This window comes from Malaya genurostris, chromosome 2 (assembly GCF_030247185.1).
Source record: "Malaya genurostris strain Urasoe2022 chromosome 2, Malgen_1.1, whole genome shotgun sequence".
Taxonomy (NCBI): Eukaryota; Metazoa; Arthropoda; class Insecta; order Diptera; family Culicidae; genus Malaya; species Malaya genurostris.
Window position 1 is genome coordinate 122,301,135 of NC_080571.1, and position 25,994 is coordinate 122,327,128.

The 25,994-nt window shown below is 39.4% G+C and overlaps 2 protein-coding genes across 2 annotated transcripts; one reads left to right on the plus strand and one right to left on the minus strand.

The window, feature by feature from the left end:
- The first annotated feature begins 285 nt into the window (after positions 1-285).
- LOC131431997 (RNA exonuclease 1 homolog) lies at positions 286-11,668 on the plus strand. The gene is made up of 8 exons (XM_058598007.1): positions 286-570; positions 629-1,857; positions 1,915-2,194; positions 2,253-2,700; positions 2,762-2,839; positions 10,336-10,926; positions 10,994-11,253; positions 11,322-11,668. The coding sequence occupies exons 1-8, from the start codon at positions 471-473 to the stop codon at positions 11,399-11,401; spliced, it is 3,066 nt and encodes a 1,021-aa protein (XP_058453990.1). The 5' UTR covers positions 286-470; the 3' UTR covers positions 11,402-11,668.
- Positions 11,656-24,471, minus strand: LOC131432003 (uncharacterized). The gene is made up of 5 exons (XM_058598014.1): positions 24,334-24,471; positions 23,517-24,174; positions 23,112-23,456; positions 21,721-22,019; positions 11,656-12,121 (listed from the first exon to the last, which is right to left on the minus strand). The coding sequence occupies exons 1-5, from the start codon at positions 24,410-24,412 to the stop codon at positions 11,955-11,957; spliced, it is 1,548 nt and encodes a 515-aa protein (XP_058453997.1). The 5' UTR covers positions 24,413-24,471; the 3' UTR covers positions 11,656-11,954.
- Between the last annotated feature and the right edge of the window lie 1,523 nt (positions 24,472-25,994).

Sequence of the window (25,994 nt, forward strand, 5' to 3'; positions counted from 1 at the left end):
CCCATCTCCTGAGTATCAGACATCCGCTCTCTGCTTTGGTATATCTTCACTTATTTGTTCTACCGATACACTATGTAAGCTCGAAACGCAATCAAAAGCTTTCTTGCACGATGCGTCCGATGTTCGGATTTACTGGGATATATTTTTTCTTCTTCGAAATGAACTTATCTTTTTATTCAATATTTTTTCGTTAGCGTGTAACAAACATTGAGTGTTCCAGGTCTCTGAAAATTGTATTTGATAATGCTTTGCGAGTCGCAAAGCTGTCAATCTTCGGCGGTTTTTCGGGTTCGGACTCTTTCCAACAGCTTTCATCCGGAGCATCTGTCATTACATCAAAAATCAACTTTCTTTCCTCTACAAACGATCAAATTCACTTAGTAGAATCAGTATGTAAATAAATTAAAAAAATCATAGGCATTGTGATCTGTAGTGGCTTTTTTTTGTTAGTTTTATATTGATATGACAAAATGCTTCCCGCGGCCGGATTGTTTCGCTCGGTTAATTGTCCTTTCTTCGAAAAGGATCTATGCACCAGACCTTACTGTCACTTCAGGCATATAAAACCAGGTAAATAGTGTTATGGTCATGTTTGATATATTTTTTGACGTTCCAGCTCTTATTCCAGAAATACCAGCAACTGCAACGTACAGTGCAACACCTAAAAGCATATTGAACAAAACCAATTCTAACTTAGCTACAGTTTCTGATGGACCACTCAAGAAAAAGCCAAAACTTGAATACATCCCAATGCCTACAATAATAGCCCCTAAATACATACCTAGTGTGAAATTAACAACTAGCTGTACAGAGCAAAAATTAGGCGATTCTGCACTGGTCGAGGAAAAGAATTCCAAAGACACTAATATAGAGAATGAATACTATAAGTCTCCGGAAGAAACAACAGCAATCAAAGAGGAAAAGGTGATAACCTGTAATGGACATGATGATAAAAATCTAAAGAACTCTGAAGATATTTGCCCGAAGACAAAAATTGGAATTGATAAATCAGAAAAAACGGTAGTAATTAATGAGGTTACAAAATCATCAGATTACAGTAAAAAAGAAAAAGAAATTTCCTCACGGAAATCTAGTAGCAGCCGAAGCTCGCATAAGAGTAGTAAAGAAGTTAAAGATCATCGAAATAATAGCAATAGTAGCAAGGAGTTGGACCGGAAGAAGACATCAAGTTCAACAAGCGAACGAAAACATTCATCGTCCTCACACAAAGAAGACAGGCATAGAACAAAATGCGAAAAGAGAAGAGATTACTCGAAAGATCGAATAAAATCTAAGCCAAAGGAAGATTCACATAGTAAGGAGAAAATTTCTGTAAAAGAAAAAGATCGCAGCAAATCAACGGACAAAGATCGTCATCGATCATCTCACAGCTCTAGCAAAAATTCTTCAAAAAGTATTAGTAGTTCTAAGAGTTCATCATCATCATCATCATTATCATTATCTAAAAAGAATGATCACAGTAAACTACAACAAATTGCGGTTCAATCGTGTTCGTTCAAACCAAAGGTGGAATTGGCAGAAGAAATTTACAGGGAACTACTCGATAATCCACCTAGCGATATAGACATCGAAAGCGACGAAGACGAAGTTATGAAGCAATGCAAACTGATTTTCGAAGAATATGACGCCTCTTCATCTTTGGAGCCGCCGACTCGAGAAAAGTCGGACACAAAAGATGACGGTAATTCAACGGAACTAATTGACATGTTTGCCGACAAGTACTATGACGAAAATCGTAAGAAACGTGTCGCACATGAAAATGTTACAGCATCTAAACCGGTTAACAAAGCGCCACCTCCAACCAAAAAAACCAATCATGTACAAAATGCGATGAGGGTATGTTAATGACACCGTACGGTTTATCAAAAATGCGAAAATATTTTGTTTTTACAGTCTGTTTATCACCGACAAGAAATTGTACGCAAACAACAGGAAGAACTGGCTGCCAAAAGACGTCTGGAGGAAGAATCCAAGAAACGCATTGAAGAGGAAACGCTCAAAGCGATGAATAAAGCAGTCACACCCAGGCTGAGTAATGGATCTCCGCGATCACCAGTTCTTAGCCCCACTTCGGTAAATGTTTCCCCAGCCGTGGAAAAATCGCCAGTTTCTCCAATTAGTGCTAGTAGTTTTTACAACAAGTCTCCCGATACGATCATATCTACTCCCAGAAGTATAACTTACTAAATTTGTTATATTACAAATTGTCACTATTTTTCAAATGATTGTAGGTCGATTCACTCCTCCCGCGAATGTATTAGCTTTTCAAAAAGCAAAGGAAAGAATTGAACATCTGAAGAAAATGAGAGCAGTGAATACTCCAGCTCAAACAGCACCCAAAGGAACAGCACGAATGGCCCATATGGGTACTGCTTCAGCTGAAGCTTCTTCGTCCAGTCCAACTACTCCTGCCACACCATCAAAGCCAGCACCGCCAGTGTTGGAGCCAGAGTCTACTAAAATTTCGTACAATATTCGAATGCAATTTTACAATCTAATGATAAAGCAATGTCTTTGCATCTATGCAACGTGTGAAGACGCATGGGATCGAGCACAAACTGAGGAATTGGCGGTGTTTAAAAAGTGCAACACTGCTGTTATTTATAAAAGTAGTGCGCTACTAACGATCAATAAATTGCGGAAGGAAGCTGGCGATGCAGGAAACGTTTCAGCAAATAAGTTCGTCCTTTTTTCATTGTATAATGATACTTTGGCATTCAATTTCTGTTTTGTTTTGTAGGAACAAAACTATTTCCCATGATGTCATCTTGGCTGGAAAAATGGGTCAGAACATTTCATGGAGTGTCAATAAAAAACTGTAAGTCGACGAAATAGCATTCATATATGTCTGAAACAAAATGAGATTCTCGATCATTGCCACGTTATCTTCCTGCTCCTTCTTACTGTAATATTCTTCATTTCGTAGATATCCAATTCAATGTTTACATCCGTTTCAAGTTCTCCTATACTCACTTTACCGCTTTTCATCATCCGATACTAAGCCACACAGCTCACACATTCTCCTCATCATACTCGAACTCATTGTAGTTAACAAGTAACTGGTAACTTGTTACACCACCAGGGCACCATCGTCTCAACATCGTAGTGTCAAGCAATCAGCAGATGAGCGCTGAGTGCGCATCAAATATTAGAGACGATTTGTGAGTTGTGATCTTATGTGTTTGTGCATCAACTCATTGAATCAGATTTTTATGACACTGTCTCGCTTGTATTCCCCATCCACCAGAGTTGCCATGGGCGGTCAACGTTCGAATCGATGCCATTTCAATCGAATTCTCAACACATGTTCTCGTATGCTGCACATCGCATTCGGTTCAGTAGCCAGTTGTGTTTAGCTCGAGACATGAACTTCAATCGTTCATGGTATACATCACGCTATGCTTCGACTTTTGTTTTCGTACAATAATGCTCGCGCTCATTTTGAGTACCAGCTAAAAAAACCGAAAATCTGCGTTGTGTTGGCAGCTCTGTGATTTAAACATACATTCACCGGCGTAGCTCAGTACGGTGATGCCAAACTCAGTACTCACTTTTTAAAACTTAAGTCGATCCTACCGTTGAATAAATTTGTTATTATCAAATTGCGTGTTATGTTATTCACCCCGATTCTGCAATCCGACGGATTTGTGATACGAACGAATCTACACTTTCGTTCGAGTTCGAATGTTGCATTCTTTATTCCGTTCGACTTGTATGATTCGTTCGGGAACACTTGAAATTTCGAACACTAACTATCAAAGCTGTCAACACTACTTACACGTTTTATATTATTTATATTATTCATATCTTAGTAAACGAAACCGTCACAATTGTATAAACAAATTAGAACGGTTCTAAACCGAACAGAAGTAATACGTACGCAAGTCGATCGAGTAATGTTCGAAAATTTAACAACTCGAACGAATGATATTCGAGTTCATACTCAACTCGAACGGAATGCAGAATGGAAATTGCATATTCGATCGGAATATTTCGAATCGATCGACGTACAGAATAGGGGTGATTATCAAAGCGTTCCCGACCACGGCAATCGGCAATCGGCGAAGGGGTTCTAAACAGCCGAGCAAAATTCGAGAGTTGAACGAACAAGCGAGCAGTAAAGCGATTTTAAACAGTGTACGTCTGTAAAATGCTTAGTCATTCTCATTAAGAATCCTAAGCTACGGGAGGCTTTAGCTACATTTTTTTCGGTATTTTCACGATATCAAACTAACTAGAGATTATAAGAGGAGAAAGAATATGAAATCATAGAGCCATAGTACTCAAGGAAGAGCAAGGATGTGAAGAATAAAGTGCGGAAAAGTGAGACGTGACAAGGGTCATTTAAGTAAGCAGAAGGCTTCTCGTATCTAAACTTTTACCTTCTACCAGAGGACTCGAACTTAGGCATCTTAAAGATACGAGTCATCCGAGTCTCTGATATGTCAGAAAGTAAAGGCAAAGGTCGTTTGCCATTTACTGTCCGAACCGGCAAAAGTAAAGTTACGAGAAGTTGTCACATTCTGCCCATGACGGTTTCTCACACAATGTGTTTCATTGTGTTGATATTTTCTCATCTCTATACAGTTAGTTATAACACCGGAATGGAAGATTTGTCCGAAACTATTGCTTGAGTGCCTGGAGTTGTAGCGTATGGCTATGCGTCCCAGGGTGCAAGCGGCGCACAATGTAACTGATGTGATGCTTGAATGTAAGTTGTTCATCGAGCTGGACGCCAAGATCCTTAGCGCTAGTCGATCTTCCAATCAAGGATCCATCCAGCAAGTATTCGACATGCAATGGAATTTTTTTCTCGGTTAACTTTACACCAATCTGCGAAGATTACCAATTGTCGCTGCGAAAGGCTGCGTCTTCTAAGTTGCGGATGATGTGATAGATCTTGACATCATTAGCAAACGATAAGCGAAGAGTGAGGACCTTCCAAAGCAAAATTGACATCATTGAAGTACAGTAAAAATATTAACGGTCCGAGATGGGAATTCCCTGTGGTATTCCGGATGATGCGAGGAATTCTCCGGAAGTATGATCGTCAAACGACGATTCCTAAGATATGACTGTAACCAATGAAGAATGTTCGAACTGAATCCAATCTGTCCAATTTAGCAACCGTGATGTCGTGGTTGATTATATCAAAAGCGGAAGAAAGATCTGTATAGATAACGTCCGTTTATAAACCGTTAGACATTGCATCAATCACATAAGACAAAAACGATAGTAAGTTTGTGATTGTTGAGCGGTTAGGCATGAACCCGTGTTGAGTATCGACAATATATTGCTTGCAGTGATAGAAAATTGGTGTCATTATAACCTTTTCGAACAGTTTTGGTATAGCGCTGAGGGAAGTAATACCGCGGTAGTTGTTTATATCCTTTTTATCACCTTTCTTGTGGACTGTGAACATAAAGAAAGCTTTTCATAAATTGGGGAAAACTTCTGTAGCGAGAGAGCACTTTTTAAGAGTATTACGTCAGGACTGGAGAAGTTGAGGTTTTCAATATTGATGCAGTTCAATGAGTTATTAGACAGGGGAACATTAAGTTCTGCGGCTGCAATTTGCTGCTGAATCAAGATTTCATTTGAAAAAACCCTAGAGAACTTTTCCGCAAACATCCTCCTGTGTGTACGAACCAGTACGATCTCCAAAGTCCTTTGACGAGGGTAACCCGAATTCTTTCCTCTGCTCATTCACATTTTTTCCAGAAATACCTTGGATTTGATTTCAGTTTTCGTTGTACATTGTTCAAGTAGTTGACGGTTTTCTTGTACAGCTGATTTATCTGCACGTTGTAATTACGCAGGAACAATCCTCCATGTTTAGAGTTCCTCTTTAGAGCGGCTCTTTTGATCGTTTTCAAATGTCTCACTTCTGCGGTCAGCCATGGTGGATGCCGGGTCTGCCGACTCGATCGTTTCGATACAAAGTAGTCGATTGCGTAGCTCATAACATTAGAGAATGTTTGCACAGCATCATTGATATCATCGTTGTCGAGAACTTCATCCCAGTCGATTTGCGTCAAGAACTCAATCATATTAGTGTAGTCGGTTCTACTAAAATTATAGCAGATGCTGTCCGTTGGAATGCAGGCGTTCTGTAAGCGATTCGAATCGAGCACAATATGTAATGGAGGATGATGGCGAACAGAATTCACCAGAGGGAACGGTGAAGCGCTAATCTTTGGTGCAACATCTTCTCTACTTGAAAAACAAAGATCCAACATCCGGTTATTTTCATTCACGACAGGATTTGACTGTCGAAGAAGGTTGAGGTTGTAGCCGTCGAGCGTGGTTGTAATTTCAATGTGGAAAGTGGAGAGCACCGGATCAGGAAAGAAGAAGCCACCGGAACCTGTCTGCCATTTTATGCTGGGAAAGTTGAAATCTCTCACAACCAACACTTCATCTACGGGTAGTACATGAGGGAAAGAAATTTCTTGCAACGACTGTATGTGCATCGATTAGAGGCAGATCCCGGCATCGGTCTGGAGGGAGATATATCACACAAAGATAGAGGGAAAAATTGACCAGTTTCAAACGCACCCAAACCTGCTCGCCGCATTTACCAGATGTGGTTTCGATCAATTGCGCCTTCAAACGACGATGCACTGCGATAAGCACCCCGCCTCCGATAGTTTTTGAGTTATTTAGGGGGCTGCGATCGGTACGGAAGACTTGGATCCAAAACCTTGAACGGATAGCGTACAATCGCTGAGCCACGTCTCCGAGAGATCGATTATGTCGAAGCAACCATCCGAGCAAGCCAGAAAATAGTCGTTGATGTGCATGTTCATGCTTCCAACGTTCTGGTAGTACAAATGCAGCGGTTGACTAGATTGATCGTGCGAACTGCAAACGGAAAGTGAATCAACGCCTGAATCGTTTGAAGCTGAATTGTACTTGCCGTTTGGGATAGTTTAGAAGACCGCTTTCACGCTCCCTTTCACAGGGCCGGGACGACTGGTGACCGCTGGCTGCAATAGCTCGACTGTGGGGAACGTGTCAGGGGATTCCATGGTGCATACATCTGTGCATCCCGGTATCCGATCCAAAACGAGAGGAGGACATCTATAAGTGCGAGAGAGATCAGCACTTGGAAAGGACGGAATATGCATATACTTGCCGAGATGTGACATTTGGAAGACTTTCTCACCACACCCACGCACAGGACCAGGACGACTGGAGAACGCTGGCTGCTGTAGCACGACTGTGGCGGGGGATTCGAGAGATTCAAAAATATCAACTTCAGTGCGTCCCGATGTGGTTTCATTGTGCACTCATAACGTTTGCCAGGGCGGTGTTCTCATTAAACGGAGCGGGCTGTCGTTCGTGAGAAGATCCCCGTTGGTGTCCTTGCACATATCGGCCTGTGGCATATGGCCTCTGCGCGAACGGTTCACCTTCTCGTAGAACTTCCTTGTGTCATTAGCACGGAACAGCTGTTCCATCGCTTCGCGATCTCGGTCTTCTTAATGGCGCTTTTTTCTACGGGATACCGAGCTTAGTCTGTTCCGCGCCTGTCTGTACCGCTCCTCGTTTGCTCTCGTCCGGTGTTGCAGCTTGCTCGCCCAAGCTGCATTCTTCTCGGCCACTAACTGTTCACATTCGTCGTCGAACCAGTCGTTCCTTACGTTCGGAGCCGCCGTACCTAGCGTTGCTGATGCAGTGCTACCTATGGCAGAACGGATGTTTCTCCAGCCATCTTCAAGAGTAGCTGAACCAAACTGCTCTTCCGTTGGTAGTGCCACTGCCAACTGCTGCGCGTAATCTTGGGCTACTCCAGCATCCCGGAGCCGCGCGATGTTAAACTGCGACGCTCGGTTTCGACGTTAAGTAGCCACCGTCGAAAGTTTTGAGCGCATGCATACAGAAACCAAGTAGTGGTCCGAACCTATATTCGCACTGCGGTAGGTGCGAACATTGTTGATGTCCGTCGATCAAAACGTGGTCGATTTGGTTTTCGGTCTGTTGGTCAGGTGATCTTCAGGTAGCTTTGTGGATATCCTTGTGGGGAAAGAAAGTGCTTCTGACTACCATTCCTCGGGAGGCCGCAAAGTTGACACACCGTTGGCCGTTGTTATTCGATGCGGCATGCAGGCTGTTCGGCCCGATTACCGGTCGGTACATTGCCTCCCTTACTACCTGGGCATTCATGTCACCGATGACAATTTTTACGTCTCTGCTTGGGCAGCCATCATAGGCTTGTTCCAGCTGCACGAAGAACGCTTCTTTCTCGTCATCGGGTCTCCCTTCATGTCGGCAGTGCACGTTGATGATGCTGTAATTGAAAAAAACGGCCTTTAATTCTCAACTTACACATTCTAGCGTTGATCGGCTGTCACCCAATCACTCGCTGACGCATCCTGCCCAGCACTATAAAGCCAGTTCCCAGCTCGTTCGTTGTACCACATTTTTGGTAGAAGGTAGTCGCTCGATGTCCGCTTTTCCACACCTTCTGTCCCATCCAACAAAGCTCCTGCAGCGCGACGACGTCGAAGCTGCGAGGATTTAGTACGTCGTATATTATCCTGTCGCAAATCCTCCAAAAATGCCGTGAATACCGGGTCCCGACGCATCATCTGTTCATCGACTTCAAAGCCGCATACGACACGGTAGACCGTGTAGAGCTATGGAAAATTATGGACGAGAACGGCTTCCCAGGGAAGCTGACAAGACTGACTAAGGCTACGATGGATGGTGTACAGTGTTGTGTCAAGATTGCGGGCGGTTTCTCGGAACCGTTCGAATCACGTAGGGGATTAAGACAAGGTGATGGGTTGTCCTGCCTGCTGTTCAACATCGCACTTGAAGGAGTTATGCGAAGAGCGCGGCTCAACATGCGGGGCACGATTTTCACGAAGTCCGGACAATTCGTGTGCTTCGCTGATGGCGTGGATATAATCGGTAGAAACAAGGAGACGGTAGCAGATCTGTATACCCGACTAAAGCGCGAAGCGGCACGAGTAGGACTGAGGATAAACGTGTCTAAGACAAAGTACATGCTGGCTGGCGGAACTGAAAGCGATAGGCAACGTCTGGGCAGCAGTATTACGATCGACGGCGACGAGTTCGAGGTGGTTGACGAGTTCATCTATCTTGGCTCACTGGTGACTGCGGACAACGACACCAGCCGGGAGATCAGAAGGCGCATTATATCCGAAAGTCGTGCCTACTATGGACTCCACAAAACATTGAGATCCAGGAAACTTCACCCCCGCACGAAGTGCACCATGTACAAATCACTGATAAGACCGGTGGTTCTCTACGGGCACGAAACGTGGACAATGCTCGAGGGGGACCTGCAAGCACTCGAAGTCTTCGAAAGGAGGGTGCTGAGAACGATCTTCGGTGGGGTGCAGGAGAATGGAATGTGGAGGAGAAGAATGAACCATGATCTAGCGCAACTCTACGGTGAGCCAAGTATCCGGAAAGTAGCCCAGGCTGGAAGGGTACGGTGGGCGGGACATGTCGTGAGAATGCCGGACAACAGCCCCACCAAGTTGGTGTTCACCTCTAATCCGGCAGGTACAAGACAAAGGCACAGCGTGCACGGTGGCTGGACCAAGTGGAGCGAAACCTGGATAGTATCGGGCGCCGACGTGGTTGGAGGCAAGCAGCCATGGATCGAGTTACATGGAGAAGAATTGTTGATCAGATAAAATCTTAAAAGATGTAATATCAGAAATATATATATTATCCTGTCGCAGCCTGCGAAACCTAGCGAATTGCAGTTCCATGTTCCAAGTTTCCAATCGTAGTCCTTATTTCGTCGCGTGGGTATATGCCGATTGTTCCGGGTCGTATTCTCTCCTGTATTATTCGTAAAAGATGTTTTACATGCCGCCCGTCTCACCGGAGGATCATCGTGCTTGCTCTGTTTAACGTCCAAACTAGCACTAGGACGATCCCGTTGGTGGGGTTGCCACCTTGGATTTAGCTGGAAGGGATGCAGCATTTCATACTCAGCCGCTGGATACCAGAACAGACGCTGTTTGAAGCCGCTCCTAACATGGAGTACAGACGCTCCGACATCCTCTAAAGAGAACCCCCTTCACTGTCATCATACGACCAAGGTCCCACCGGGGTTGGTTACCCGATCTTTCCTATGGTTGCTCGTACCCCAGCCGGCACCGCGGGCAGGTAGGGATAGGAGTTACTGGGCAAGAGGCTAAGAGCCACACTGGGGTCTGAATTACGCATTGTCCAGTCGTTTACCAACCATATAGATTTCTATTTACATTTAAAACCTTATCCTAAGTACGTACGGTAATGTTTCTTATGCCTTTTCGACGTTTTCAGGAAAACGGAAGTGAAATCTACCTATAATATCGATACGGCTCCCTCTACGGTAGTGTACAAAATGATATACGAATGTATTCTGACGGAGGAACAGCTCCAAACGAACGGATTTCCTCGTGCGACCGACATTCTCGGTAAAGCTAAAATGTATACTCCGAAACCATCTCGGCCTCCCGACGAAACCGAAAGGTATTGTTCTCGGTGCTCGAAGGTGTACAATATGGACTCATACGACGAACCGGCTGTCGACTCCTGCAACTATCACAATAAGAGTACATGCTATCGGCGCGGCTTCGCGGACAATATGCATAGCTGTTGCCAGCAACCGGCTGGATCACCCGGGTGTATGTACGCTAATTATCACGTTACCAGCTACTTAGATTATGACAATCTCACCGGGTTCGTGAAGACAATGGATCCACCCGAAGGGTATGTCCCCTCCAAAAAAGATATTTTTGCGCTGGATTGTGAGATGTGTTATACTACCGTTGGCCTAGAGTTAACTCGTGTGACCGTAGTTGATATTAACGAAAAAACTGTTTACGATACTTTGGTGAAGCCGGCGAATAAAGTAGTTGATTACAACACCAGGTAAGTAGCAATTGCTTCGGCAACTTAAATTTTTACGCAAGCTCTTACTTCTCGTTAATTTGTACAGGTTCTCCGGAATAACAGAACAGATGCTTAACGACACCACCACGAACCTACACAACGTGCAGGCCGTTCTTTTGTCAATGTTCAATTCAGAATCTATTCTCGTTGGTCACAGTTTGGAGAGTGACTTCAAGGCACTGAAATTGATTCATGACGTCGTGGTTGATACATCAGTATTGTATCCTCACAAAATGGGACCACCGAAAAAACGAGCTTTAAAAACACTTTGCATCGAAAATCTGAAGAAAATTATTCAGGAAAATGGTAAGCCAAATTCGATATGTTCACTTACTAAAAAAAATTTCTTTTAAAACACCCATACCATTTTGCAGATGCGGGACACGACAGCGCTGAAGATTCGGTTGTGTGTATTCAACTGATCAAACATTATTTAAGGAATCGCATTCTATGATTACAGCATTGGTGCACGTTAATAATTTAAAAAATCAAACTACTATAAGGATATACTTACCTTATGTTACTATAATCATTTATTATTTATTTATTATTTTCATTACATCGTTCACACAACTTTACGCTAGATAATTCATAGTGATTTTTTTATGTTCGAAAAACGTTTTTTTATTCACCGGAACAAATATTTTAAGCTGGACTCGAGAAAACTAGTTGACCTTTGTAATGCACATTATTTAATACAACAGAAATATCTTAAAACGTATTTTACTCCTAGTTATTTGTACTTGGCATACCCTGTCCTGCGTAAGATCTACAAAACTACCTTCATTCTTTTTTTTTGGTTTGTTTTATTGATTAATACATCGATGGTTCATAAGAGCACTCAACTGAACAATGAATTGCTCTATCTATCTCATAAGACATGAAACAATTTTGCGTAGAACGGCAGTACCCGAATTGATGAAACGAAGAAAATTTCGACAATCCAAATCTGGAAAGTATTTCTATGCGTGTGAGATCCGCCTAAGATGAATTGGTTAGACTATTGTTTAGAAAACCATCACTAAATTTTGCAGTAGTCTCAATGGTGATGTTGTGCAAACGTTTCGTTTCCTTGGACAGTGGTATCGTCGCAAGCACTTCGACAGCGAAAGGTCACAATGGCATAAGCGTGTTGCGCATGAATTAGGACCACCCCATTCTCCATGATCTATGGCTGAAAACAGAAAGAAGTTTTTGTATGCATTTTGACACCGGTCATATCAGTAATAATATTGTGTTATGGACAATACAACGATTTGAAAACCAAACGAACAAATGCCACTACGATAAACGCCTTCTTAATCCATTTTTTTTTCATTTGGGTAACTAATGTTTCAGATTAACTCGAGTGATTCACTAAAAATGTTCTCCAACACATGCGTCGCTTATTCGATAACTTTTCAGAATGAAAAAAAATTAGTAATTACGTTAGAGGTTACGTAACTTATTTCTTTATGCAAGAGCCTTGGTATTACATTCATTATGTGGATTTTGACGTTCTAAATTCAACAGATTTCGCGGCCGATACATAGCGTACAGAACTATTGCATGGCTGGTACTACGATCCTACTGACACTAATGTTGTTTTCGCATGAGAAAACTGAAACTGACCCAGGGTACAAACACTTTTCACGAAACATGTTAAGCAACGGGGTTTGAGCAAACCTGATATGCTCGAAACTAGCTTCAAACAAACGGTTTGACAGCAGTTAGGGTGGAAACTGGGTTAGGTTTGGCATCAAGCGAAAACGACATAAGAATACTTCCAGGTCGGGGCTCGAACATACGACAACTCGCTTGTAAAACCAGCGCCCAACGCATTGAGCCGCCAACCCCGGCACTTAGGGTAAAGTGTTATAATATGTCCTCCTTAAGTAAACATTGAGATATTTGTAAATGTACTGATATATTTTCTTCAAGAATGTATGTATTTCTTTGAACTATGTCTGAGGAACATAGTTTTCAATGATTTCGGTAGAAGTGATGAGAATTGATTGATTCAAACACATTTTCCAAAACGACCACATTCTCAGTATTTTCGCTTGTCGTGGGCATAATGCCCAAGCAACGGTATAATATGCCTCACAACAAATCAGTGGTATGCCCCACAACAATGATGCAATATGCCCCTTGAAATGTCAGTATAGAAGAAAAGAAGATAAAGAAGATATTCTTTGCATCAGAAATCAATTGCATAATTGGTTAATTACAATTGGAAACCTACATTATTTATCCTCCCAACGTTACTTGTTTAAATAACCGTTAGAAATCTTTAAAACAATATTTTAACTCGAAGCATACTGTTGAATCGAAGGTGGGGCATAATGTCCGTAGAGTGACTGTTATGAGAAAATTCGTATATCAAAGAAATGGCTTTGTTTTTCTACATTTATCTACTGTACTACATTAGCACTGCTAAAAATGAATTACTAAGCAGCAATCGAATTACATCGAAAAGCTGCCGAATTATATTCTCAGATTTTTCATATTTTCCTGCAAACGATAACTGCAAAACTTGCAAGCAGAAAGATCGTAGGAAAAGATACTGTTAGTGATAAAACTTTTGTGTAGAAAAGTCTTGAATACTTAAAAAAGGAAGGGAGGCGTTTTGGCCAGCAGGGGACTCTTTATAACACTTTCCCCTACAGTTTTTCCATTATAAAGTCACTTATTCCATTCGGAATTGAAAGTGTCCGCTATATGTCAATGAAATGAAAGTAGATTCAAAATGAGCCTAAGATATTCGAAATCGATCGTCATATGTCGTCAATAAGAATTGTCTGTTACATCACTTCTGCGCTTATACCTCCGAAACCGGAACCGGAACCGGAACCGTCTGCCATTTCCCTTCGAATTTGACCAATAGCAATACCATCGTTATTGACTTTAAACCGGTTCGTTTTCGACCTTTTGTGAAAGAAACTTAAACCACAGAGAACAGATATCTAAGCTAGTACAAACTTTTTTTTCTTAAATCTGTGTAAAGAGCATTTGCTGCAACCGAAGAAAACGAATAGTGTTGTAAACATTCAGTTCATATGCACTTTACGATAGCGGTAATGTAATTAAAATTTAAAAAAAATGAAAAGATCATTGCTCAATTGTATTATTGACATCAAATTAGCAATTAATGTAATGTTTAGCAATTAGTGTAATGTTTCATTTTTTTTCAGGTGCATGTCATTGCTAAATTGTAGTGTTTCAACCCGTTAATTGAAAGATACAGTTTTATTAATTGAAAATGCAATGCAATCCAATTTAGTTTTGCCACAGAGAAAAGACATCCAAGCTAGTACAAACTGTGTAAAGCATACAAGTGAAAATCCGTTAAAAATCACCATTGCGTACGACTTACACACTTGTCCCGGGATGTCGGTTCAATGCATAGGACGCTGGTCTTACAAGCCAGCTGTCGTATGTTCGAGCCCCGACCTGGAAGGATTCTTAGTGTCAGTAGGATCCATAGGTACTAGCCATGCAATGATTCTGTGCGCTAAGAATCGGTTGCGAAGTCTGTTGAAACAGAAAGGCCAAATTCCATGGAAGGAATGTAATGCCAAGACTTTGCTTTGCTTTTGTACGACTTTGCACGCATTAATTATCATTGTATGGAAGCTTGAACGCAAGATCCCATAAGCGACTGCTGGGTTGCTCGAAGCGCCTCTATAGGAGAATTGCTACTTGTTGATTGCTTTTTAAAACAACCGTTAAATTTCTTACTCACATTGAAATCTCTACATTGAAGTCTGTTCTCTGTGGTTTTGCATCGATGATGGTTTTCAACCAAACTTTCTATTCATCACATATTATCATGTTACTATTGATTTTCATGTCGTTTAAATTTCATTATTTCTTACTGTTCATGTGATGTGTGATTGATGGGACATTGAAGAGAATGGCAACAAGAGCTAGCTTGGCTGAACGTCCAATAACAAATGCGAAAGCTTTATACGACTGCACTTCTAAAAGGTATCAAGATAATTTCACAGCAATCTCGTTTTGCTACATGTCACAAGAGGAATATGACGTTGGTGCTGTTGAATGGAAAGATATTTATCATCAAACAAAAATGTTTAATAGTACACAAAAATATCATTGCTTCACTCCAATAACAGAAAAAAGGAAATAATTTTAAACAGACACAGAAATGAACTATCATATTATATTTGAGTCTGCGTAATCTTAAAGGTTACTTAAAGTTTAAAATAGACTAGCGTCAATAAGAATTGTCTGTTACATCACTTCTGCGCTTATACCTCCGAAACCGGAACCGGAACCGTCTGCCATTTCCCTTCGAATTTGACCAATAGCAATACCATCGTTATTGACTTTAAACCGGTTCGTTTTCGACCTTTTGTGAAAGAAACTTAAACCACAGAGAACAGATATCTAAGCTAGTACAAACTTTTTTTTCTTAAATCTGTGTAAAGAGCATTTGCTGCAACCGAAGAAAACGAATAGTGTTGTAAACATTCAGTTCATATGCACTTTACGATAGCGGTAATGTAATTAAAATTTAAAAAAAAATGAAAAGATCATTGCTCAATTGTATTATTGACATCAAATTAGCAATTAATGTAATGTTTAGCAATTAGTGTAATGTTTCATTTTTTTTCAGGTGCATGTCATTGCTAAATTGTAGTGTTTCAACCCGTTAATTGAAAGATACAGTTTTATTAATTGAAAATGCAATGCAATCCAATTTAGTTTTGCCACAGAGAAAAGACATCCAAGCTAGTACAAACTGTGTAAAGCATACAAGTGAAAATCCGTTAAAAATCACCATTGCGTACGACTTACACACTTGTCCCGGGATGTCGGTTCAATGCATAGGACGCTGGTCTTACAAGCCAGCTGTCGTATGTTCGAGCCCCGACCTGGAAGGATTCTTAGTGTCAGTAGGATCCATAGGTACTAGCCATGCAATGATTCTGTGCGCTAAGAATCGGCTGCGAAGTCTGTTGAAACAGAAAGGCCAAATTCCATGGAAGGAATGTAATGCCAAGACTTTGCTTTGCTTTTGTACGACTTTGCACGCATTAATTATCATTGTATGGAAGCTTGAACGCAAGATCCCATAAGCGACTGCTGGGTTGCTCGAAGCGCCTCTATAGGAGAATTGCTACTTGTTGATTGCTTTTTAAAACAACCGTTAAATTTCTTACTCACATTGAAATCTCTACATTGAAGTCTGTTCTCTGTGGTTTTGCATCGATGATGGTTTTCAACCAAACTTTCTATTCATCACATATTATCATGTTACTATTGATTTTCATGTCGTTTAAATTTCATTATTTCTTACTGTTCATGTGATGTGTGATTGATGGGACATTGAAGAGAATGGCAACAAGAGCTAGCTTGGCTGAACGTCCAATAACAAATGCGAAAGCTTTATACGACTGCACTTCTAAAAGGTATCAAGATAATTTCACAGCAATCTCGTTTTGCTACATGTCACAAGAGGAATATGACGTTGGTGCTGTTGAATGGAAAGATATTTATCATCAAACAAAAATGTTTAATAGTACACAAAAATATCATTGCCTTACTCCAATAACAGAAAAAAGGAAATTATTTTAAACAGACACAGAAATGAACTATCATATTATATTTGAGTCTGCGTAATCTTAAAGGTTACTTAAAGTTTAAAATAGACTATATAATTACGAGATAATCAAAATATGAAAATATATAACAGTAATAAGTATTGGCCGATGGGAAATAATGAAGTTGATTTGTAAAACGACAACTGTCTTATTATTTTTTGCAATTATATCTTCAATATTGTACATTGCAACTTGAATACATTTCGCCTTATTATTAATTATGAAAATCCGCACCTAATTTATGAAAAATGTGTATTCATACAAGCCAGTGATACTTTTTTCAATTTTGTTTTCAACATATCTCGAAAACAACTGCTCCCATTGTATTGATGTCAAAAAAATATTACTTAAAATTTTGTAAGGATTCCAAAAATAAAACAAATTTGACAATGAAGAACCCTAACTAATTTATAAAAACGTACTTGATTCACCTAGCAGTGAGATTAGTGTGACGAATAAATTGGAATAGTTTTGAGCCCAACTTTGAAGATTTTTTAGTATCGCCATAACGGTTTGAATTTTAACAACTTATCACTCTGTAATTTCAATTGGAAGTCGGAATCGGAAAATTCACCAATTTTGTATGGGACCATAAGTTTATTTTAATTGTAATTATTGTTTATTAAATTCGTTTTGGCCTTCTTTAAGCTTCTCTTCTCCCGCTACATTCGGAAACAAAATTTGGAAATCGGAGATCGACGAACTTCTTAGAGTGGTATAAGGATGTAAAAAGTTGTGTTCTTCCAGCTATTATTGTTGCAAGCAGTTTAAATCAATATAAATATGAAATTGTTTTGAATTTGAAAATACTTTCTAATACATATGTCATGTTCGAATGATTGTGTTGCCAAAAACGAACCGTGCTAAAATAGAAACCTCATAAAAAAGGGTGCTGTGTATAGCCTTTTAGGTCTTAAGAAACAATTGCATAAAACCGTGTTTCACTCTGCTCCGAAACATTGCTTTATCATAAAGCGCGTAAAACTCCAACTTCTCCCTCGCTTACACACAAAAATCGATATCTCAGTTGAAAATGGACGGATTTCAACAATCTATGGCTTGTTAAATAGCTATTACCGTGCGGAATCTAAGTCTAAAAACATATTATGTAAGGTCATTTGTGTAGAACTTCGTATAACTCAAAAAGTAAACATCCGATCTCAAAACCTTTCATTTGCGACTAGTTTGATAAAAATCGGTCCAGTCATCTCTGAGATCTCGACCTCTTTGTTGATAACATACACACACATACGGACATTTGCTCAGTTCGTCTAGTTGAATCGATTGGCATATGACACTCGGCCTTTTTTCTAATGTTTGAGCTAATTCTACACACTTACATTTTATTGGTGAATCACGGCGAAAAAATTATCACGAAAGCCAAATTTGGGGCATGAGTGTATTTTATTAATGCCACTTCAATTAAAAAAAATCAAATCCCGAAAAGATAAAAAAAATCAAAATCTGTACAAAATCGATAGGTGACATTGGATGACAAGTATCGTGCCGAATTTCAGTGAAAGCTAACACACTGTTCGGAATCTCGGCAAACGGATTTGTTTATTTCGGTATATTTGTTGTTTACGGACAAGTTCAGCAACATATTATACCAAACTTCAGCAATAAAGTGCACTTTACCGAGATATCAGAACTTTACAATAACGAATTTCGGCAATGAGCATGTGAATTACTGAGCAATCAGTAAAATGTCGTGTTGCCGATCTAATTCGGTATTTCATTATACCGAGCTCGAGAATCGGTTTTAAGTGTGTATAGGGGAAGGTGTTCAGTTGCCGGCAGTGTTCGGTTTCCGGCACCCCACCGTAACTTTTGATAGAAAGCAGATAGCGTCAATCCGACAAATGTCATATGTGTGTAATAGCAGCACGTTCTTTTTGTGCCGAATTGCGAAGCAAACAGTCACTTTCACTTTTTGCTGCGTTCAAAAAAACTTTTAATTACGTGAATATCAACACAAAAGTTTTTTCTGACTTTTTTTAGAGTATCATGAATTGAAGAGCATCAATCGGAAATGTGAGTGGATTGAATATTTATGAGGTGAAATAGATCTATTTCGTGATTTGATACCGGGTGCTATAAAAATTTTCGCAACCAGATTTTTTTGTAATTTTCAAAATGCCTACCAATTTCGGTTACCGGCGCCCCAAGATGTTCGGATACCGCCACCCCATTCTTTTCGACAAATCGTGACAAATTGTCAGTGATATGCAGACTGCTGTCGAGACAAACATCTAGCTGCTCATACAGCAGATGCTCCGGCTAAGGAAAAATGTTGAAGACCGGCCAAATTAATTCCAAAGGCGCCGCCATCCAAATATTCGACCAAGAGAGCCAAGGCGAAGTCACAATCAGACAATGAAGACTTTTGTCAAAAACGCCTCCAAAAAGAATAAATTCTGTTTTTTCTTTGAATAGCTGCAGTCTTTCTTTATATTTTTTTCCATTTTTAGCGAAATTTCTTGGGGTGCCGGTAACCGAACACCTTTTTTTAAAATGGCCAAAATTTATCGCTTTACTAAATTGAGAACAATTTTTTTTTCAATCTATTGAATCGACTTAGTTTCTTAATCAGTTGTTAACCAGGGACTTTAGCTTTCCATTTATGTATAGATGTCCGCATAATGTGCACTAAGTTAGAAGTTATGAGCTAAAAAGAAAAGGGTGCCGGTAACCGAACACTCTCCCTTACCAATTTTTAATATTTATAAAAAAAGGTAAAAAGGCGTATTGTCATGAAATATCCAGTTTTTTCATTGAACTTGGAGAATAGTATTTCATTGCTCAAACACATTTATTCCTATCATAACATCGTTATTGAAAAAATGTTAAATGTTTTTTTTTTGGGAAACTTTTTTATCGATCATCAGAAGATTTTCTTTTCAGTGCATCCTTTTTGTCTTTCTCAAATAGAAAGGGTATACAATCACTGCAAAAACCGACTTTTGAACCGAGGCCCGGAGGGCCGAATGTCATATACCATTCGACTCAGCTCGACGAACTGAGCAAAAGTCTGTGTGTGTGTGTGTGTGTGTGTGTGTGTGTGACAAATATTGTCACTCACTTTTCTCGGTGATGGCTTAACCGATTTTCACAAACTTAGATTCAAATCAAAGGTCTTATAGCCCCATACAAAGTTCCTGAATTTCATTTGGATCCAACTACCGGTTCCGAAGCTATAGGGTGATATGTACAAAAATTGTGAAAAAAAATGTCACTCACTTTTCTCCGAGAGGGCTGAACCGATTTTCACAAACTTAGATTCAAATGAAAGGTCTCATGGTCCCATACAAAGTTCCTGAATTTCATTAGCATCCGACTTCCGGTTCCGGAATTACAGGGTGATATGCACCAAAAAGGGGGAAATAATGCATTAAAAATGTGAAAAAAATGTCACTCACTTTTCTCGGACATGGCTTAACCGATTTTCACAAACTTAGATTCAAATGAAAGGTCTCATAGCCCCATACAAAGTTCCTGAATTTCATTAGAATCCGACTTCTGGTTCCGGAGCTACAGGATGATATGTACAAAAATTGTGAAAATAATGTCACTCACTTTTCTCGGAGATGGCTAAACAGATTTTCACAAACTTAAAATGAAAATGAAAGGTCTCATGGTCCCATACAAAGTTCCCGAATTTCATTAGCATCCGACTTCCGGTTCCAGAATTACAGGGTGATATGAACCAAAAAGGTGGAAATAATGCATTAAAAATGTCACTCACTTTTCTCGGAGATGGCTGAACCGATTTTCACAAACTTAGATTCAAATGAAAGGTCTCATAGCTTCATACAAAGTTCCTGAATTTCATTTGGATCCGATTTCCGGTTCCGGAGCTACAGGGTGATATATACAAAAATTGTGAAAAAATGTCACTCACTTTTCTCGGAGATGGCTGAACCATTTACAAACTTAGATTCAAATGAAAGGCCCTACGGTCCCATACAAAGTTCCTGAATTCTATTTGGATCCGACTTCCGGTTCCGGAATTACAGGGTGATATGCACCAAAAATGTGAAAATAATGTCAATCTTTTAACTCGGAGATGGCTGAACCGATTTTCACAAACTTAGATTCAAATGAAAGCTCACATTGTCCCATACATAGTTCCTAAATTTCATTTGAATCCGACTTCCGGTTCCGGAATTACAGGGTGACCGATTTTCACAATCTTAGATTTAAATGAAAGGTCTCATAGTTGCATACAAAATTCCTGAATATGATTTGGATCCGACTTTCGCTTCCGGAATTGCAGGGTGATATGCACCAAAAATGGGAAAATAATGCATTAAAAATGTGAAAATAATGCATTAAAAATGTGAAAATAACGTCAGTAACCTTATTGCTTATAACTATAAACCGATTTTCTCAAACTCAGATTTAAATGAAAGGTCTCACGGTCCTATACGAAGTTCCTGAATATCATTTAGATCCAAATTCTGATTCCGGAAATACAGAGTGATATGCATAAAAAAATGTGAAAGTAAAACATCGAAAATGTGAAAATAATGTCACTCACATTACTCTGGGATGGTTAAACCGATTTTAACAAACTTAGATTCAAATTAAAGGTCTTATGGTCCCATACAAAGTTCCGAAATATCATGCGGTTCCGACTACCGGTTCCGTAATTACAGGGTGATATATACAAGAAATGTGAAAATAATGTCACTCGTTTTTTAGATTAGCATCACTGTTCTCATACAAATAGGCAACGCAAATGTCAAGCACTAGTTTGGAAAAATGATGCTGACTGTGTGACATAAACACTGAAGCATGCTTTTGTGAACTACACGCATTTGTTGTAGAACCTATAGATTTTGAGTTATAATTGTTTGAAAAAATAAGGATTGAATCACATACGCCACTTTTTTAGTTCTTGAGTGATGCTAATCTCTAAACCAGCGAAAAATACTTTATTTGCCATATCGATTACACACGAACAGTTTCATGCAAATCGAAAGGGGTCGTGCCAGAATTTTGCCATTTGTGGACGATTTGGCGTAGAATTGCTCAATTGGAACATATCGAAAATTTCTCTAGTAATCGATGAATGAATTCTGGTACAGCTTAAAATAATACAAAAACTGATATATACATTGCCCCTTTTCGGCTCATATTTACTTAACTTTTAATTGTAACTTACCACACAGCGGTCGTCCACGATAACATTTCCACAGATATGGTACAAAATATTCCAAGAACATAGGACAATTTGCCCTAGAATAACAGTAGTCATGCATTTTGCAACATTTGTCAATACCATCCAGGGCTTTTCCTGATCCAAGAAATCCGCAGAAACATCCGTAGCCTTTGTAGATGATTGGATCACATCCCGTGGAACATTTAATCATCGAATAGAGATTGTACACACCGCGCTTCGAGCGCCCATCTCTAGTTCTAACGAAATCAATAGCTTTTCGTTCTGTTTTATCCGTTTCATTGCTGGAAAAGACCGGAAAAGATCATAATAAAATTTATTTAAATCGACATTATCGAGTAACCTTATTGTTTATAACTAGCGAAATCGAAGACTTAAACGTCTCAAAGCGACGAACCCAGCTCTCAACTAAATCATAATTTCAATTTTGCTACCTTTTCCAACTACTTACTACCTGTGCAGATAACAATGTGATTGCATAACTCAGTTAATGTTGTACAATTGAACATTAAAAGTAATTTTACTTTCTATTGTCGAGAGTGACAAAACTAGGGCAGTAGATAAATGGGTAAGCATTGGGTTAAATTTTTTCTCAGCTGTCCGTTTGCAGATTTCAAACAGGTTTGTGCGGCAAGTCCGTGGAAGACTACCCCCTTCAAAAACGCTGAATGGTACCGGGAGGGTTGTCTATGAAGACACAAATACTATACTTGCCTACCGTCTCGTCGGAAACAGAGAGAGGTTGGGTACTCGAGATTGAACTGTGAATTGCAGCTACATGATCATTAATGAACGGCACCGGTGTATGTTTGCATAGGCTCGCCGCGGTAAATTTTTAAGCATTTTTACGCACGTTTGTTAAGCTTGCTCATTCTATTTATACTCTCTGTCACGCTGACTCGGTTATGCAACACTAAGGAGCGGAAGTTTATATTTTAATCTCTTCTGTCCTGTTGTGCCTCGCTGCTTTCCACAAGTACTTCGCTGGCACAGTTTGCTTAGAAGTTTACACGCAGAGGTCGTTGATATTGGATTGCGATTTGTAACCCAATTATGAAGGTGGTCAAACCGGTAGGATTACATACACGGAACGAGTAAGTTTTATCTGGCAAAGACGTAATTATGGATGTACGCAATGAAAAGTAAGGGTAAATGTTGCGGTTAAGACATTTAGAGAAAGGTGCCATTATAACTATAGTAATTATAACACTGCTGCATATTGAGCGGTATGGGTTTCACTACTTAGATTAGGGAATATAAGATGTTAATGAGTATCATAAGGCTACAGACACTAATCATTAAAATAACGTGCGATCGATCGTTAATTCTGACTTTGAACCTATTAGGTTGAAGAAGAAGAATGAAAGATAATTCACCTCCAACGCCATTTAGTTGAGTGCCCAAAAGGATCATTAGCCCGCGCTATAAATACGTCCTCGTCGCGATGAGCATCACGACTGTTGGTTACTGGCCATCGTGGGGCTTTTCCTGTACTGGTTCTCGTACGGTTTAAAATGTCCTCCAATTTTTGTTCAATATCCTGGGTAAGAAGAAGCGCAGGATTCTTATGCCGCTGAGGCACAGTTGAGCTGCTTGTGTTATTGCTGGAACTAATTGTGATTACTGATTTGGTGACAGTAGGTTCTTTGAGAAATCGGACAGGATTAAAACTTGCTTGGATACTAACGAAGGGGTCAGAAGAAACAGGTTTGGTTTTTGGTCTTGAAAGATAAAAATAAACATGATATATGATTGATAATTATTTGATTTGAAATTGGAACCTTTCTAAAACAGGATGTTCGAAAAGGTGTCCTGTTACATCTCTTAAACCACCACTCCATCCCTCAAGACCAAGATCGCTCCAGCTCACGGTTTGTGTATTCACATAAGTATATGGGGTGAATAACGTAGTATGTTTAAATGTTGCACCGTGCACTGAGTGTTTGTGTTTCAAAATTTGTCGTTTCAATTCCTCTTCAAGGTCTTCGTTGAGATCATCCATGAACTTGATAAAATTACGCTCTGTTCGGATATTTTCTTCCACTATCTCTGACATGTTATTATCCGTATCAGAGTTATCATCTGTTTCTGTGAATGCTCTAATCTCTTGTTCTGTATGTTCGTTATTATTTTCACTATATACATTCAGGGTATGGTTCAAACTTCGTTTGAATTTGTTTATTGCTGTCACGTTTGGGAATTCAGCCTCCAAAAAATCACTTTTTTGATAGATAAGTTTCTTGATTGTTTTCTTATCTCCACTGGGAAGTAGAAACACATATGTTGGGTTTGCATTTTCTACGTTGAATAGTGATAATATATAATTATCAAGTCTATTGTTCTCATTAGTCATGTTAAGTATCTTTCTTATTTGATTTTTCATTTTTAGTATCTCTGCATTGTGCAATTGCGAAAATGAACTGACGTGTTTTTGAATATCTGTGAAAAAAAAAACAATTTTAAATCACAAGTCGCAACACAATTCTAGATATGTTTACGTTCACAATTGATTGCCTTTTAGTTTCATTATTAGAAAATTGATGAAAGTTTCTTTTAAAAAAAAACAATCAAAGGCAAAGAAGCAACGAATAAACCTACCATAACTGCAAACATGCACAAGCAGATGCAGTATAAATTGAATCCGATTGAATTTTCTGATTCGCCCTTCTATTAACATAATTCACTCCGATCTAGATTAATGCAAAACTTGTTCAAACAATTACTTTTAAAGTGAATGAAATATTCAACAGCCGTCCAAGCTGCTTAAGTTCAAAAATAATTTTAATACTTCAACGATCACACGGACCCTAACAGAAACAAATAATCACCCGTAATCTTCAATTGATGTAGATAAACTGAATAGCGTTCGTTGTATGCTGCGCGGAAATCAAAGAAATTGAATCCTGAACCATCTCTCCGTGAGCTCAAATCTCTCTCTCTCTATCTCTCTCTTGTGTTTTCCTCATTTTCCTGTAAGGTGATCAGTACCAGTTCATAAAGTTACCGTCAACGAACATGTGAAACGAAGATCAATTCCCACAGCTCAAAAGAAACTCCGAAGAGGTGGAGAGGCAATTTTCTCAAAGAACCCCGGACGGGTGGTAATAAACTTGAGCTTTAAAAATATTGCACAATTCAAGTGATGGTTGAAGTACAGTGAAAGGTAATTTCGCTTCAAACTCAAATCACCAATAATTTGAGTGTCAAGGCATTAGTGCTATAACAAGGTTTTGCAAGCGGTCAATGCAACGTGATATTCGATCGATTATTGCAAGGCAGTAAACAATTAGGTGTTTATTTTGCTTATTTCAGTGTAGAACCACTTGACTGTTGTAAGAAACAAGACTGCTGCAAGTTCATAACATTGCAGGACAGAAATGGAAACAAATGATAACTTCCGGATCAAATAATGTTGCAAGGTTCAATGTTTTTAGGTTTCGCAATATTGACCCTTTCGATTCACTTGCACATAAATTTTTAACAATCGTGGTCTGCCGGAATCCAGTTTATTGCTGATAAAAAAAGTTTTGAATTCCAGTAATTGCATGAATCATGATATAAATATATAATATGTGCAATATTCCCATTTTCGATACTTGCAAATGGCAGACGAATGATTCTTAGTATCAATAGCATCGTAGCACTAGTCATGAAAAGGTTCTATACGATAAGAATACGCTGCGAAGTCTATCGAAACAAATTGGTCAATTGTTTTTGTCTTTTTCTATAGAAAGGCAGTAGAATCGCTGCAGAAACCGATTTTTGTTCGGAGCTCCGGAGATCCCTATTGAATTTGATTCACTTTTTTTTTTGAATTTTTGGTATAACCGATTTGTTCAAACTCAAGCTCGTTTGAAAGCTACTATTAGTTTGTGAATCTTATTTGAAGATGAATTTTCTGTCACTTCCGGCTACGGCTATAATGGTAAAGGTGATGTAATCGAGAAAACACAACCAATTTTACCAAGCTTAGTTTGAAAGCTACTACTAGGTTATGAATCACGTTCGAAGATCAAATCGCTGGCACTTCCGGTTCCAGAAATATAATGGTATAAGTGATGTAACCGACAAAACGCGTTTTTTCTATCCGTTCTTTTTTGCAGAAAGTAACCAATGATCAAGTTCAAATGTATTATTGCTGATACTCTTGGTTTCGAGAATGCTTTCCGAATATGCGACGTAAGCATTGAGTCACGGTTTTCCAAGCTAACCTAAACAATCTGAATTAATTTATGGTAAAAATCAACCCAAATTCGTGT

Bases quoted from the DNA above. Each gene is read 5' to 3' on its own strand.
- LOC131432003 (XM_058598014.1), bottom strand. From the start codon at position 24,412: ATGTTAATAGAAGGGCGAATCAGAAAATTCAATCGGATTCAATTTATA. The intron at 24,175-24,333 runs GTAGGTTTATTC...TTTTTTTCACAG, and splicing joins TGTGCATGTTTGCAGTTATG to ATATTCAAAAACACGTCAGT. The intron at 23,457-23,516 runs GTTCCAATTTCA...TTATCTTTCAAG, and splicing joins GAACATCCTGTTTTAGAAAG to ACCAAAAACCAAACCTGTTT.
- LOC131431997 (XM_058598007.1), top strand. From the start codon at position 471: ATGCTTCCCGCGGCCGGATTGTTTCGCTCGGTTAATTGTCCTTTCTTC. The intron at 571-628 runs GTAAATAGTGTT...CTCTTATTCCAG, and splicing joins CTTCAGGCATATAAAACCAG to AAATACCAGCAACTGCAACG. The intron at 2,840-10,335 runs GTAAGTCGACGA...CGACGTTTTCAG, and splicing joins TGGAGTGTCAATAAAAAACT to GAAAACGGAAGTGAAATCTA.